This window comes from Medicago truncatula, chromosome 4, assembly GCF_003473485.1.
Source record: "Medicago truncatula cultivar Jemalong A17 chromosome 4, MtrunA17r5.0-ANR, whole genome shotgun sequence".
NCBI classification, from domain to species: Eukaryota; Viridiplantae; Streptophyta; class Magnoliopsida; order Fabales; family Fabaceae; genus Medicago; species Medicago truncatula.
Genome location: NC_053045.1, coordinates 55,957,440 through 55,974,972, shown reverse-complemented (window position 1 = coordinate 55,974,972; position 17,533 = coordinate 55,957,440). Strand labels below are relative to the sequence as shown.

General features: G+C 34.1%; 2 protein-coding genes and 1 pseudogene across 2 annotated transcripts; 2 read left to right on the top strand and 1 right to left on the bottom strand.

The window, feature by feature from the left end:
- The window catches only part of LOC11438180 (heat shock 70 kDa protein 8-like), a 35,808-nt pseudogene extending 25,664 nt beyond the window's left edge, over positions 1-10,144 (top strand).
- On the top strand, positions 2-3,627 carry LOC112421260 (protein MAIN-LIKE 2). The gene is made up of 4 exons (XM_024782080.2): positions 2-202; positions 839-1,168; positions 2,226-2,955; positions 3,076-3,627. The coding sequence occupies exons 2-3, from the start codon at positions 857-859 to the stop codon at positions 2,553-2,555; spliced, it is 642 nt and encodes a 213-aa protein (XP_024637848.1). The 5' UTR covers positions 2-202; positions 839-856; the 3' UTR covers positions 2,556-2,955; positions 3,076-3,627.
- An 814-nt stretch (positions 10,145-10,958) lies between the features above and the next one.
- On the bottom strand, positions 10,959-13,176 carry LOC11438817 (heat shock 70 kDa protein 8). The gene is made up of 2 exons (XM_003609397.3): positions 12,917-13,176; positions 10,959-12,738 (listed from the first exon to the last, which is right to left on the bottom strand). Exons 1-2 carry the CDS (start codon positions 13,174-13,176, stop codon positions 10,959-10,961), a joined length of 2,040 nt encoding a protein of 679 aa, XP_003609445.3.
- Positions 13,177-17,533: the final 4,357 nt, after the last annotated feature.

Here is a 17,533-nt window from a genome sequence, read left to right as displayed (position 1 = left end):
AGGATTTGTATTTTCACTGTCTCGTTTCATCTTCCTTTCTCTGAGTTCAAAAATCGACCTATTCCTTCTCCAGTTCATTTTTCACCCAATTTATGTTCCTTCTGTACGCATCAAATGATTTCTCTAAATCGACCCATAGTTGAATCTTGTTCCTAAAATCTGTTCTCGTAAGAGTTTTGTTAGGGTTATCTCCAAAGTTAAGGTATAATCTCCACTTAAATTTTAAGTTTCAGTTTCTAGTATATAACTATTGATTGCAATATTATTGCTACAGTTGTTCTGTATTTGATACTCAGTTTCTAAACTGCTTGATTCTTCATGTATACAATAATAATCCCATTCCAAATTGCTTGTATTTGGTTCCTTTATGTTATGCTTGTAATGAAATCTAATTGGTTACTGGCTGCCTTTTTTTTGTATATTTGAATTGGATTTAAGTAGTTTGTTTTAGGCTTAATTGCACTTTTGGACCCCTATATTTCCAAAAGTTGCGGTTATGGACCCCTAACTAATTTAAATACAAAACAGCCCCCGATGTTTTGATTCTTTGGCAGTTTTGGACCCCTAGTCCATTGTTGACCCGGTCAACGCTGACGTGGGTGGCACCCTAAGTGAAATGCCACGTGTCAATTTTTTTATTTTATTTTTGTCTTGGGGTCCAAAAATGCCAAAGAATCAAAACATAGGGGGCTGTTTTGTATTTAAATTAGTTAGGTGTCCATAACCGCAACTTTTGAAAAGATAGGGGTCCAAAAGTGCAATTAAGCCTTTGTTTTAACGTGTTCCAAGTGTTCGACAAAATGCCTGAATGATTAATTTTTTTTTTTTTTTTTTGTAGTATATATGAATAACGAAGATGTTGGTAGGACACGACATGGTAAGGAGTCATTGCATGCTTATGTCTGCAGAGAGCGAGTGGCAAACACTCGGCAAGGACATGTGGGTGCCGTTGTGGTCGACTGGTCGTGGGCGTGGTCTGAGCGAGGGACCGGAAGGCTCTAGTTCACAGTCTCAGGTTGATATCGAGATGCCATCATCAAAGGAAGTATCTAGCTCACAGCCTCCTTCCGTAGGAGTGGTTCAAGAGGGCTATGGCAGAGGACCTTCTGAGACGTCTTTGTTGCCGAATTTTGGCCAACATATTGCAGCCAAGATTTGGAATGGAGAGGTAAGAATTTCTTTTGGATTAGTAAAGAAATAATTAACACAGTTAAAAATTGTTATTTTTTCAAATGACATCAATGTGGAGGGAGTATGATGATTTCATTTAAGATTTGTCTGTTTAAGCATATATGCTTGATATAGGTGGATAGACTAAAAATCATCGCTACATGAAGTGTTGCTATATACAAAACCAATCATCTGCTATCACTTAATAATTTGGGATAATTGGTTCATGACATGTAACATAGTCTCTAAATAAAGTGATCTAAAGTGACAGAGGCCAATAGTTTGGTGTGGAATATATATGTATGAAAATGATTGGGAATTGGGATATAGTTTGGGAAACGTGGACAGTAAGACAAAGGTAGATCTTAAAGAAGGAAATGTAAAAGTTGTTTTGTGTGGAAAATATGTATGAAAATGAATGGTGGGTTGTTATTTTTTCTTTCACTTTTGCTTATTATTATTATTATTATTATTATTATCATGAAAGGGCTATGTTCTTTACCCACTTGTGTTGTATGAAAAACAAGAAAAACATATGGAGAAGTTGCCATGAAGTTGGTGTCAATTGCTGCATTATGAGTGGATAAAGTATTTTGATGGGTAAACAATTATTGTTCTTATCATAATAATGACAGACATCTAAGGTTCATATAAACCACTAAATGGCTCTTGTATTAACTTCAGTCTTCTACACATGCCAAACATGTATTTCTCTCAATTATTTGATTTTCTTACAAGCAAAGCATGAAATACAATTACTGGGACTCTGCCTTCTAAGACTAATATCTTGGGGGTCTGCTTTTATTGCTTTTGAAATACAATAACTGGCTTGACCAACATCACCTTGTTTCCTGCATTTAAATTATAGTACAAATTAAGTTATCAGTTAAATTCAGTTACAAGGCAGTTAGCACATTTACAACAATCCAGACCGTTAATTATAATCATAATAACTAATCAGGGATTCTAGAGCTAATCAAAATATCACATGTGGCTGGATTTGTGTTTGTTTTTGGGAATTGATTTTCTTTCTGTCTGCATTTTCTTTTTCACAGGACCGTGGTAAAACCCGTTGGGTGCTTAACAATGCCAAGCGAATAATAGACTTGAAAGAAGCATTACCTCCAGAGGTTGATGATATGGGGTGGTTTTGGAATGTAATCAGGGCATCTGGTCTTTACCCGCTCTTTATGACAAATTATGGTCAGGTGGACCACGACCTCTTGATTGCTTTCTCAGATAGGTGGCACTTGGAGACGAGCAGTTTTCACCTTCCTGTAGGTGAAATGACTATCACCTTGGATGACGTCCCGTGCTTGCTGCATATACCTGTTGGAGGTAATCCGCTATTCCGTGAGACCTTGACTACTAATCAGGGAACATAGTATTTGGTTAACCACTTAGGATTGGATCGAGCAGAGAGTGCCGCGGAGACCAAAAGTATGAATTCAGCTCGTATCACCTATGACTGCCTTCTGAACATTTACACGAAATATTTGAACAAAGCGAATACATATGCGAATCAGCCTGGGGAGGAAGTAGCATTGGAATGGTACCAGACTCAGTGCATTAGAGCTTTCCTGCTCTATCTAGTTGGCTGCACATTGTTTAGTGATAAGACTGGCAGTGGTTGTTGTGTTGTTTACTTGAAATACTTTGACGACCTAACTACAGTTAATCAATGGTCATGGGGTGCCGCTGCTCTTACTTTCCTATACAATTATCTATGTAATATGACTAAACCCAAATGTGTGTCCTTGTCTGGCTACGCTTGTTTGATTTTAGGTAAAATTTTATATCTTAAATTTATAATATTTATCAGATTTACGCAAATCATGTTTAATGATATAATTTTGATGTTCACACATCATGTTTAATGATATAATTTTATTTTTATTTTTTTAGGCATGGATATATGAACACTTTCCAAGAATTTTGTCTGAGGGATATTGATGAGTTGTAGAGAGGACCATCCACGTGCTTGTCGATTCATGCATAAAAAGGGCATTGCTGTGGAGTATTCTTACAGTGTGGCATTGGATCGTCTTTTGGTTGATGACATCATCTTCTATCCATATGATAGTCATCGAGAGAGTCATCCGTTGGAGGACATCATTTGGTTTTCAGGGTAGATAATGTGCGGCATGTCATGTTTTCGAACACACTTGCCAGAGCGTGTGCGGAGGCAATTTGGATATGTTCAAACTATTCCTAGAAATCCTGCTATTGCCGCACAGTACACATTGAGCATTCATAAGAAGGCAGACAATCACTTATACATGGCTATGAAACTGATTGTAGCCTATGCCACGCCTGCGATTCAGTACCAGTCACTGAGTGATGTCTGTATATTGTTGAGTTTTATGTTTTAAGAATTTGGATATGAACCTATGTGGTTGGTCCTTATGAACCTATGTACTTGGTATGACATTTGAATGGATTTATGAAATTTTGTAATTTCAATTCTCAGCTTTCATACTTTTGTTCCAGATTTCAATCAATATTACTGCTACTATTCCATATATATTCCTTGGGTACTGCTATTCTCCTATTTGCTGCCATTCCATTAATTAAAAAAAGGAACTTAATTCATTACTTTGTTGCGCTACTTGTTCCTGTTTTAAGTTAATTCCAATTCTGAATCATTATTGTACTACTGTTGGTGCCTTGAACCTTTGTGAATGCTTTCTGAAAATAATTAACAGCAAAAAAAAAAGTTTTGTTTTTATAATTAAGGCACGTGTTTATGTCAAAACAATGAAAGTTATGCGGACTTTCAATGTGATATGAAGAAATATGATTTACCTGTTAATTTATTGCAATTGAGTGACGTTAACACTGTTGGTTGGTATGATTGTTATGGAGTGCAAAAGAGGAAATAAGAGAACCAAAATTGGGTTCAGTCTCATATAACTGTTGTAACATGATGTGATTTCCGTAACATGCCGTTCTGAAGATATCTCCCTAACATATCCTGTTATCTTCCTAATTATAGTTCGGTATATATCTACCTTATGTTGTATAGAAGGCTAAATTCGGTATTTTAGGGGGCCTTTGGAGATTTTGGGGGCTTAAAAAGCAATCTTCTGGCAATGGTTGCTCTCGAGTATTTTTCCCACCTTCGATGTGGGACTTATGAAAACAAAGGAATGCTCTTTTTTGGCTAAATCAATATTCTCTGCGCGCACAACTGTAGAGATTAGATTAGATTCAAACTACAATTTTGGTTAAATTAAAAGAGACATACGATATCTCATCTAAACGCTTTTAAATACAAGAACAAGAATGATACTTTGTTACTAACAAGCTGTTTGTTATTGGATGTGAGACTATTTTTTAATTTTTCTTCTTCTCAAAAGCCAAGTAAAATAAGCCTCCATTGTATCTTGAGCTTCATTTCATTGGCATTTTGCAATCAATAATGTTACGTAAACAACCAATCAACCACAAGTTTACTCGATTCAATTTAGATACAGTGTGGTTCTAAAAACACTTGCCACACATTATTTACATGTAAACTTTGTGTTTTTTTTTTTTGGTTACTATTATTTAGATATCACAACTGCTTTCTTGGCCTAGCGGTATATGTTTTAAGGATGATTTGTGTGTCTTGTGTTCAACTCCCGATGAGTTGTAGTTTTGAACAATTTTTTGTAAATCGATGTATACAAATAATTTAAATCATGTTAAAAATTATGGTTAATTACATAGTTGAATTAACCATAATTTTTACTTTAAATTGAATTAACCATTTATTCCACTGAGTCAACTGTATTTTTTGGAGAAATCAAATTTCGCAAATGTAGAAAACAAACAAAAAATGAATAAATATATATATCATCACTCAATTTCATCACTAAAAATTATGGTTAATTAGGTGTTATGTGATTAAGTGAATTATAATATATTCATTCTGACATTTTTTTTTTGTATTTCAGATTTGCGAAAGGTGCAGACTTCGATGGATAAATCATGGGCTAAGGTGGGATAACTTAACCACCAAGCAGACAATTAGAGATGGTTTTGGGATCCGTTCAGGGCGTCCAGTCTGCATGATTTGATGTATATAGGGTACCTGACTGTGAGTCATGGCATGATTACTTCGTTGTGCAAGAGGTGGTACGCGAAGACTAGCAGTTTTCATCTACTAGTGGGGGAGATGACTGTCACAGTGAACAATGTGGTATGTCTTCTACACATCCCCATTGATGGGCGAATGTCGTTCCTTGATAAGATGGTGAGGAGGTTAGGTGTTTCTGAGGCGCCTACAATTAAAGAGTGCAAGGACAAGTTTGGTGCTCATATAACTTATACTTGGCTTAATGAACTTTATGAGGAGCACCTTACTGTAGGTACTAGACAGGCGCATGCACGGACGAGGGAGGAGTTAGGGGAGAGAGAAACCCATAGACAGTGATGCTTGAGGAGTTTCTTGGTATATCTCCTCAGATCTACGTTGTTTGGTGATAAGAGCAACAAACACATCGAGGTGATATACCTTGAGATGATGGAGGACTTTGGTACAATGAATCAGTGGTCTAGAGTTGAGATACCTATATCATTATCTAGTTGAGGCACTATTGATAAAAAGAGATCGACGGGGGAAAAATTAACCCTCCTGATGGTAATAGTTTTAATTTTTTATGCTTCTGTATCAGAATTAAATTTCTGATGATAATAATTTATAGGTTTAAATATGCAAACCGTCCCTGTAATTTGGGCGCATTTTGATTTTCGTCCTTGTAAAAAAAAAAATTTAAAAACATCCCTGTAATTTTTTTTTTGTTTTAAAAAGATCCCTGGCCCCACTATTCAGGTGAAGTGGCATGGTTTTGGCCACGTGGCGCTGACGTGGCATGTGACATAATTTTATTTTTTTTCTTTTCAAAATTCTAAAAATTCATTTTTTAAAATTAAAAATTAAAAAAACTGAAAATTAAATTTTTCGATTTTTAATTAAATTTTTTCTTTAAAAAATCTGAAAATAAAATTAAAAATCATAAAAAAAATCTGAAAATTATATTTTCAAAATTTATAAATTTTGAGATTATATAAGTTTCAAAATTTTATTTCTAGATTTTAAAAACACTAATTTCCAAAAAAATTTCTTCATATTTCAAAAAAAAAAATTGGAATTTTTTTAATTTTATAAAAAATATTTTTCAGATTTTTTCTAAAAAAAAATAAATAATAATGACGTGGACTGCCACGTGGCCAAAGTCATCCCATGTCAGCAAAAAAGTGGGGCCAGAGACCTTTTTAAAACAAAAAAAAATTTACAAGGATGTTTTTAATTTTTTTTTTTTTACAGGGACGGTTTGCATATTTAAGCCTAATTTATATTTGTGTTTTTTTTCTTTTCCCAGGGATGGATTTTGGTGCATTTCTCAGATGTATATCTAAGAACATCTAATCCATAGTTTGCCTCAAACTGACCATACGCTGTAGATGGATTCCTAGCAAGGGTCATGCTAAACCGATGGTATATCGGTTGCTGCTTGATCTTATGGATATGGATGATGTCCTATGGAGGTCGTACGAAGAACATAGGGAGCTCCATGCATTTGAGGATATATGTTGGTATTCATGATGGATGATGTGTGGCTGACGGAGGGTGTACCGTCACTTGTTTGAGCAGATTAAAAGGCAGTACGGGTGTGCAGGACATCCCTGGACCTCCAGCATCTGTGCAGGCTATTCTTTCAGCTCATGTTGTGCAAGCTTTCTTGGACTACAATTTGAATCTCATTCCTCAGGCTAAGTGGGGTGAGGGGGCACATGCTCCATGGCAATGCACACCGGTTAGGTGTGTCACCAAAGATTATGTTACCTATTGAGGGATATCCTCCTAGACCAACGAATGAGGAGAAAATCATTGCGCATGAGCATGCTAGAGATATGCCCGATTCATTGGAGATCATTAGGTCATGCATTCACATTGCAGATGAAGCATTGGGTCAGGACTTGACAAACAAGGAGCTGCTGGAGGCCTTGAGACAGGTTAGGAGTATGTGCTTGCCAACCTTGACATATTTCATCACCAGGTGACAGATGGAGATGTCAAGGGATGCTTGTTGACCAATGCCTATGTTTATGACCCTTTTAGGATGTTTATTTTGGTTTATGTACATTTGAATTTGGATGTAATTGAATGACATTTGGTACTTATGTGATTTACTTTGATTTGGATGTAATTTGATGACATTTGGTACTTATCTAATGAATGATTTTTACTTTATTGTGTTTGTTTTATAATTTAATTGAATGATAGAAAGAATGTATGTTAGATGAGAAAATGATTGAACGAATGTGTTTGAATGTATACAAGAAATGTGAGAAAATATGTCTCTGGTACTGGTTTCGGTGCGCAACATCAGTTAATTGTAGTTGTGCCAACGACAACAAACCATACTTGTGCCAACGGTAGCCAACTGATGTTGTGGTCTATTTTGTGTGGATGTGGTCGACATACATGTTTCTGTGGTCCACAATCCACGTAAAATTCTATAAATAGTGTATAAACGAAGAAGAGAGAAAAATGATTTTAAATACTCTTTTTTTTTAGAAGAAAGATTTAAATGCTCTTCTTATGTATTTGTGCATTCTCTATATCATAAATGCAAAGTGAAATATATTGAATTAGGAGTGATGAAAGTAGTATTAATTAGAGTTATAATTAGAAAAAGAATTATTAATATTGTATTGAAAAGTAAGATGAATCAGTTATTTTAGAACAATATTTTTATGAGTAATGATATATAGACACCCTTAAGATAAATAATTAAGGATATGTTTAGGAAAAATAATAATAAATGCATCTAATATTAAGAAGGAGTTTGCATTTAGAAACAGAAATAAAATAAGATGGAGGAAGTAATTATTTTGAGATGGAGGGAGGAAGTATTCTCAGGAGAATTAGTATTGTTGTCATAAACTAAAATTTAACCCTCATTGACTGCTGCAACTAGTCAACAATAGTTACATTCTAGTTGATAGTTGATCGACTCTTGTGTGAGTTTCTCCAAACACAATTTATACGGTAAACTAGTATCTAATTTGAACGTTTAAGGTGTGTTTGGATTGAGGGTTTAAGAGGAGAAGGGAAAGGAAGGTTTACTTTTATTTTTTAAATTATGAACAATGTAAAGTGTTTTTTTTTAAATAAATTAAGTATTTTGAAGTATTATATGATTATTTATCATGTTCTTCAATTGTAAGGTGTGTTTCTCCAAACACAATTTATACCGCAAACTAGTATCTAATTTGAACGTTTAAGGTGTGTTTGGATTGAGGGTTTAAGAGGAGAAGGGATGGGAGGGTTTACTTTTATTTTTTAAATTATGAACAATGTAAAGTGTTTTTTTTAAAATAAATTAAGTGTTTTTGAAGTATTATATGATTATTTATCATGTTCTTAATTCAATTTTGTAAAAATTATTTTATAATGTCCAGAATTTAAAAAAGAAAAGTAAACTCTCCCCTCCATCCAAACAGCCTATCTATCCGATGTGGGACTAAATCTCACCCGAGTATTGGATGCTAACAGCCTTTGTGCTTGAATATACTAACTTTTATTTCATTTTTAAAAAAGACAAACAACTATTTTGCTGCTTGGAAGTGTGGAGTATTGTCACTATAGTTCATTCTTACAGTTTTCATTTTCTCTCATTAGCTTTATTATGCCATTAACATTTTCTTCATTATTCACGCTACTTTTTCACTTCCTTTCATTAGTTTATAAACTCTTCTCAAGAAACCTATCTATCCGACGTGGGACTAAATCCCACCCGAGTGTTGGCTGCTAATAGCCTTTGTGCTTGAATATACTAACTTTTATTTCATTTTTAAAAAAGACAAACAACTATTTTGGTGCTTGGAACTGTGGAATATTGTCACTATAGTTCATTCTTAAGTATATCAAAATGACAAATATATATTTTTAGTGAACTTTTTTTTTAGTAATTTCAAGGACTAAATTGAACGGAAAAATCACCTTCAATGACTAAATTAACTATTTAAAATCAAACTTGAGACCAAAATGACTAATAAAAGAGACATTATGAATGTATTTGCAATTTTTATACATCCATATATCTACATGACAGTGAAATACACACTCAAGGATCAAAAGTTTGAACCCTTTCAGGATCTGACAACGCCACTAGAGGGAAAATGTGGTTTATAATTCACGAGAGAGTTTATAAAGGCACTAGAGGAGTTTGAGGATGTAAACAAAGAGGTGTTTGAGAAGTGTGAAAGGGGCTAATCATCCAATGCTTGCATGATGCAAAGGTGGAAACTAAGAATATAAATGATGTGATAATTGTAGGTGGATGTTGTAATATACCAAGGTGAAGAATCTTGTTACTAAAATATGCAAAGTAAAGGTTTATAGAGGCATTGATCCTTTGAATGATGCCACTATGTGGTGCAGCAGAAGCAGGAGCTATTGCTTTAGGCATTGGAAATCCATTTGGGAACTAGGAGTTGTTTGATTTTCCTTTCACACCTCTTGCCATTGGAATTCGAGCTAATGGAAGCAACTTTGTACATGTAATTCCGAGAAATACATCAGTGCCAACGATGAGGCGTTTGGTTTATAATCAAACTGCAGCATTGATCATTGTCTACGAAGGTGAGGCACAGAAGGTTGAAGAGAATCACCTTTTGGGATATTTCAAAATAACTGAAATACCTGAAGCACCAAAAGGAGCTCCTGAAATCAATGTGAGCATGGACATAGACCATAAAAACAGGTTGACAGTTATTGCTTCTGTTGGGATGCCTGGATCTCAACAATCTGCAATTCCTGTTATCAAAGCAAGGATGATACTTTAACGATGGACGGATTGGTTGGTGTGATGAGTCACTTATAAAATTCCTGAAGCTTGCCCCTAAACTTCCCCTGCCACTTCACAGAAATTTCTCCCTAAGCATACATCACTTTCCTGAAGTACAAGTGAGCAATTATTGAGATCCTGTGGGGTTTGTAGGAGTGATGCTTTGGCCATTATCCTCAAGGTCGAAATTAATCAAATTATAATACCTGTCAACTACGGAAGGCTTTTATTATTCTTCAAAAAAAACAAAAGGCTTTTATTATCATAACAAAATTGTACAGCAATTGTGTTTCAAAGTTGCAATTAAATACTGCAGAAACAATTTTAGATTTTACATCATTACATCTAGAGGCCAATAAATCACTTCATTCCCTCCTATAAACTACAGCCTATGAAAGCAAGAAAAGCAGCGATGCAATAGATAAAGTCATCCCACTGATGAAGACGGCTAGCTTATTACTCTAACAGCAAAATTTGCAACCTAAAATACATTTAGTCTGATATTATGAAAAGTTTTACAAGTGCAAAGTTTGGAATGTACACATCAAATATAACTCATTCCTTCATAATTTCTTATAGATTTTTTTTTTATTTGATCTGCTGGCCATGAGAATCAGGTTATTGGAGATGTTACCGAGAGTTACCAACAAATGAATTATGAGGACATATATATCAACAAAGAAAAATAAAATTCAAACAATGTCTCAACAAAATCACATATATTCGCATGTAGCATTCTGTTATATTTGACAATTTCTACACGCTTTATCACCTGACAGATATGAGCATATTCTCCTGTATATTCACAATTAACTAGAACTGAAGGCCTATATGTATTACTTCCATTATGTTACAGACATCAGACCTATACATCAACCTCTGATGCTGAAACACAAAAAACAACTAAACAACATTTAGTGATATATGATGGATGTCACCATGACCTTACTATTCCATCTTGACGAGAGTAACCAAATCCTTTGTGTCACCATAGGTTCTATTTAGTGCCTCGGCATACCCATCATCGGTCATTGACATAGGCATCCTCGCTTCCATAGCAGGAATTGCAGGTTGGTCTGATCCAGGCATATAAACAGCAGCTCCAACTCTCAGCCCGTTTTCACAGTCTATGTTCATACGCACATTAATTTCTGGAACTCCTCTTGGTGCTGCAGGTATTCCCATTATTTTCAAATATCCCAAAAGGTGGTTTTCTTCAGCCTTCTGTCCCTCACCTTCGTAGACAAGGATCAATGCCTCAGTTTGATTATCATGAATAGTTGTGAAATCCATAACCCTCGTTGTTGGCATCGATGTGTTCCTCGGAATTACAGGGACAAAGTGGATCCCATTAGCCTGAATTCCAACAGAAAAAGGTGTGACATGAGAAGTCATCAAGCCTAACTTGGGATCAACAATTCCTGCAGCAACAGCTCCTGCCACAGCTGCACCACAAAGTGCAGCTTCCAAAGGGTTCATTCCTTTATAAAGTTCCTTTCCTTTGCATATTTTAGTAACAAGATCCTTCACCTTCGGTATATTCCAACATCCACCAACAATTATCACATCATTTATATCATCAACTTTTATATCTGCATCTTGCAAGCTTTGGATGATCAGCCTTTCACACTTTTCAAACACCTCTTTATTTACATCCTCAAACTCCTCCCTCTTTACAACCTTACATATTTTCAAACCATCTCCCAAGTCTAAATCAAACTCAACACTTGTCTGAGAGGAAAGTCGTTGAATCGCTTCTAGAATTGCCACTCGAAGCAAACTCATTGATTTATTTTCCTCGTCCCCATCAATATGCTTCTTGAATATATTTTCAGAATCTGGTAAGAGATAACGTATCATATTCACAAGCAAGTCTTCTCCACCAATAGAACTTCCTGCCAAAGCTTTCATTCTGCATTCTCCTTCTGCTGTAGCAACAGTCACAGCAACATCACAATAACCGAAATCCATATTGAAAATGAGAGCTACTTTATTGCTTTCGCTGTCCATATCCTCACAAGAAAAAGAAGCCAGCATTTGTTGCTGTGCATACAACAAAGCCACTGCTGTTGGTTGAGGCATCAGCTTGAGATCATAAAGACCGGCCTTTGCACAAACGTATTGTGTCCGGGCTAGCTGGATTCGACTGAATGAAACTGGAACCATCAACACTACCTTGCTTACAGGTCGTTCCAGTTGAGTTTCAGCCAGTACTCTTAATTGACCCAGATATACTACAAGGACTTGTTCAGCAGCGGTAAACTTCAAAGCTATGTTCTTTGGTGCAGCAATAAAAGGGCAACCGCCAATGTACAAAGTATGCAGCAAAAATGGAAATTTTTTATTTTCTTGAACTATCGGGTCAACATCAATTCTGCCAATCAAACGTCTCATGTTGTAAATTGTTGCTTCATACAACATGTCATGCTCCTGGTTTTGGGAGAGTGTCACTTCACTAGCACTAATAACTCCAATAGAAGAGCCATCATCTTTGATAATTTCAGCTGATTTCATAATGTTCTCATTTTCTGTATTGCTAAAAAGTTCCACTTTGGAATCATTCCACACAGCAACACAACGTGGCCCTGTGCCAATATCAATTCCAATTGCTATTTCAGGAGGTGGCAGAAACATTTCCTCGCCGGTGATTCGTTTTTTCTTAACAAATTCCTCCCTGCTGGTTTCACTTTCAGGCGCTATAGTCACAGCATATGCAAGTTCTGTCATCCTACATTTAAAAAACAATACAGCTAAGAGCGTCTAACAAACAACCTGTGTACTATGTCACATAGTTACATTACAAGAAGGATGGTTACGGTGTAAAACCAAGGACGATTACGGTGTAAAATCGTAATGGACGATTATGGATTGCAAGGAAGTAAAATGTGAAGTAACAGAAGACAGACCTGATCGGGGCATGGTCTAAAACTGGTAATGGATGATTACGGAGCACAGCTTGCACAATGACATAATTCCGCATGTTGATGAAGTGGTCAATTTGACGCCAGCAGAAAAGCATAACTTCTTGTGATGATGCGAGACTCTTTCTGATACGCTCAAAACGACGTGACCTTGGATCTGCATTCCTGAGTTCACTCTCTAATGAACGCACCCACATACCCAGAAAATATGTTTCGAGCCGTTCATTTTTTATTACATCTTCCATTATAGTAATGATGTGTGTCAGTCGTTCCACTGGTTCCATTGTTGCAAGTTTCTCTGTTTTGTAAAGGTCTAAATATGTTAGTGTCTAAAACTACACAACCATTGTAGAAAATGAGGAAAAAGAACAAAGAAAATAGTTCCCATCCTATAGCTGTTCTCAAAACAATATTGGTATTTGATTTGGTAGAAGTAAATCTATCATCATATATGATTCCAGTGTACGTATCTTACCATCAACCATAAATTAATCATAGCTGCTACATACACCAGTGGTTACAACAGCAAAAAAAGAAAAAACATTAATTTTACTGTTACAGTTACAAACACAAATAAAGATAAGAATCTATTTCGGTTCCAATGAGAAAGTTATTGAACACTATGAAAAGGCTCAAAAACTTAAGTAAATCAAGGTATTTGAACCTAACTTATTCAAAACTCAAAAGCAAAAACTCACTCAATTATACTGATACTTCAGCATGAAGTGCTTACAATCGTGACAATTTGACAACAAAATAACGATATTCAAAAACTCAATGCAAACAAGCCCTAACTTATTCAAAAGCAAAAACTCATGCAATGTGTTAAAGCAATACTTCAGTTATTTTCATATGCGAAAATGAACAAGTATGTGAATAACGGTGAGAATTGAACAAGACGAGTAGAATTGATGGAAATGGAAAACGAAGAGAACCTATGAGAAGATGCGTTGCTATGGTTGTGAGAATGGCGCGTGCAGAAGAGAAGAGGACTGAGTTTGTTACAAATGGAGAATGTATAAGAAGAAGAAGAAGAAGAAGAAGAAGAAGAGGAACAGTCGGAGTTTGTTATAGTTGTAGTTAGTTAGAGTTTGTTTCAATGAAAGACAATTTTGTTTTCAGTTACCAAACTATGTGTCTGTTGTTCTGTTGGTGTTTGTAATTTTGTATTTTGATGTCCAATGCATTTTGAGCAAGCTTTGATCTATGTTTAGGACTATCTCATATATGCATTTCAACTGTTAGAAGCTAATATTATAGGCTAAATGAAACAGTTTAGTTGTTTGAAAAATTTGAGATTATTGTCGAGGTTTTTTTTAATGTCATGGTTATATGAGAGTTTGACGAACAAACTGGACTTTTTTTTGTACAACCAGTGTCACATGACTGCCTCTCCAGAACTCCACTCGCAATTGATCTTTACTCAAACTTATCAAACAAGTATGATTCAAAAGTTTTTTTTTTTTTTGTTCTTTACTGTTGATTGAATGGTAGTTATCAATCGACATGTTTCCTTGTCTAACTTTGCTATCTTTTTTTGTTGTTGTTGTTTTATACATGTAACCCCGAAAGGAAACTGGATATGTCACATGTGTCATGATTTATGGTTTAAACTTACTAATTATGATCATTAACTGAAAGATAAAGCTGTAACTGGCTCTTGGCATTTATGCTGGCACCGTAAAAAGATAGATTACCCCACCAAAGTATGGAAATCAAAAGTCAAACTAGGCATAAGCGTCTTAAACCATCACCAGCATGGATGAAGTTTCACCACGTTAACAATTTGATGGATAGACGATTCCTTATTTTTAAAAATATTGAAATTACGCTCCTTCCAAATAATTTAAATGGTAGTCATCCAAATTATTTGGAAACAAGTGGGAATTTGTTTCATGAACGTATGGGCACCAACAAATTGAGAAGCAAGCGTATCAATTTCTAAAGGAAGAACAATAAAGATTCCCAACCAAGCAATGCCATATAAATTACAATCTAAAAACAAGTGATAAATTGTCTCATCATTACCACATCCACCCGAGCATAAAAGAGAACATAGTTAAAGAATTCCACGACAAAACAAATTATTTTTAGTTGAGATTTGTTTGTTCAATAATTGCCGTACAAAGAGAGACACTTTAAGAGGTACCGATTTGTTCCGGATGATGTCATTTAATAAAGTGAGGAGTTTCTAAATTTAATCATTACTTAATTTTAATAATATTTTTAGTCTTTATAATTTTTTTTGCACACAGATTTAGTCCTTCATAAAAGAAAATTTGTTGAACTAAGCTTAAACCCTTAAATTTTAGAACAATTTTTTGCATAAATGTTTAGAACATTATAAAAACTCCATTGCTAAAATAAGATTAAAATTTGATTTCTAGGCCCATACTTTGGTTGTTTTTATATTGAACAATTAACAATTAAAAAAAATCATATTTAATTCATTGCATATTTAAAATTTAAATTTTAGTAAATAAGATTTTTATATTTTTTTAAACATGTATGAAAAAAATCGTTCAACATTTTAAGATTTAAATGATAAATAAACAAAATTAATTTTGGCATAGGCTAAAACCGGGGTACAATAGATTTTTTTGTAGGAATTAAAAAAAAAACTATTAAAATTAAGTACAAAGTAAATTTAAAAGGTTTCAATTTTATAGGTATCGACAATATGAGCAATGCTATATCTCTAGAAAAATAACTTCAAGAATAAAGAGCAGTCAACCACAATGTACTATTTGCCACAATTTAAGGAGGTGTGGCCGAAAAATAGAAAATGAACAAAAACATCATGCAATTAAATCTCACCAGCTGTGTCTTGAAAATTCTTGATGCTATTTTTATAGAGAAATAGCATGTTCCCAAAAATATATTGAACCAAAACTTCAATTACCCCCCTGAAATTGTAAGTTTCATCAATTACCCCCCTGAAATTTCACAACGTTAGTCAATTTACCCTCTCCGTCAAATTTTTCTGTTAGTGAACATGACGTTTTGCAAATACCCCTCTGAAGTTTTTCACTTATGTGCAAAATGCCCCCAAACTTAAAAATTTATACTACCTCCGATCCTATTTATAAGAGAAATTTCGGTCAACAAAAGTGAATGTATTTGGACTGAATTTTTAACTAGATACATCAACTTTTGTTGACCAAAAATTCTCTTATAAATAGGACCGGAGGGAGTATTATTTTTTTCTTAAAAACAAACAATTAATAGTTAAATATTAAAACTAACTATTAATTTTGGAATTTGGGAAAACTACATGCATATATACATCAAAATAGGCTCCAAAATGAGGAAAAATATTTATTTTTTAAAGTGACAATAATGGGATGATTTGTGGATTAATATTGGAGGTTGTGTACTTTAAATGGTTTGAGCAAATTGTTGAAGGAGTTGGAGGAGTTAAAAGACAAAGATGGTGAAGGAGAAAATATAAATTTAAATCTGATTATTAATTTGTTTATAAACCTCTAAAAATAATAATTTGTCTATTAGAAATAACCATTATTGTCACTTTAAAAATACACATCTTTCCCTATTTTGATGTATATATATATATGTAGTTTTTCCAAACTACAAAATTAATAGTTAGCTTTAATATTTAACTATTAATTGTTTGTTTTTAAGAAAAAAATAATATAAATTTTTAAGTTTGGGAGACATTTTGCACATAAGTGCAAAACTTCAGGGGGTATTTGCAAAACGTCATGTTCACTAACAGAAAAATTTGACGGAGGGGTAAATTGACAACGTTGTGAAATTTCAAGGGGGTAATTGAAGTTTTGTCAATTTCATAGGGGTAATTGATGAAACTTACAATTTCAAGGGGTTAATTTCATGGAGGTAATCGATGAAACTTACAATTTCATGGGGAAATTGACTATTTAATCATTTCTATTTTGAGTAAAGACAATTTAAAAAAATATTATAATGAAGTGTTTGAATCACATGTTATTTTTTAAAGACGTGTTTGAATCACATAGAAATATAGAACGTTGCGCTACTTTTTTTTATTTTATTATTTCTACATCAGTTAACCACTTGAGTGGTGTTGTTTCTTTTTTTTAAGGTCAAATACAACTTTTAGTCATTTTAGTCTGACAGAATCCCAAATTATTCCTTTAAGTTTTGCAAATTAAATATCTTTTATTTTTTTGACAAAAAAAAAGGGACATAATTGAAACTTTCAAAACTTAAGTGTATGGACTAATATAAAAAAAGTATTGAAAGTGCAAGGACTAATGATATTTTTAGATAAAAAAATAATGAATAAATTTTTTTGAATTTTTGTCTTTTAGTGTGCCACGTGGTGTGAAATTATTGGTCCACGTGGCGCACCGTTAGTTTTTTTTTTTTTTTAACTGAGAGTTAACAGAAAGACTTAAGCCAAAAGTTTTAGAAAGTGCAGGGACAAATGTCAAACAAACAAAAAAGCAGAACCAATGCCAAAATTAGGCAAAAGTGCATGGACTAAACACATATATACTTTTGTCCTAATCTTTGAAATGGAAAGTTTTTTTGAACAATGAAACGGACAATTTAGTTAGACAAAGTTAGTTACCGTTAAAGTTAACGGAAGTTAGTTAT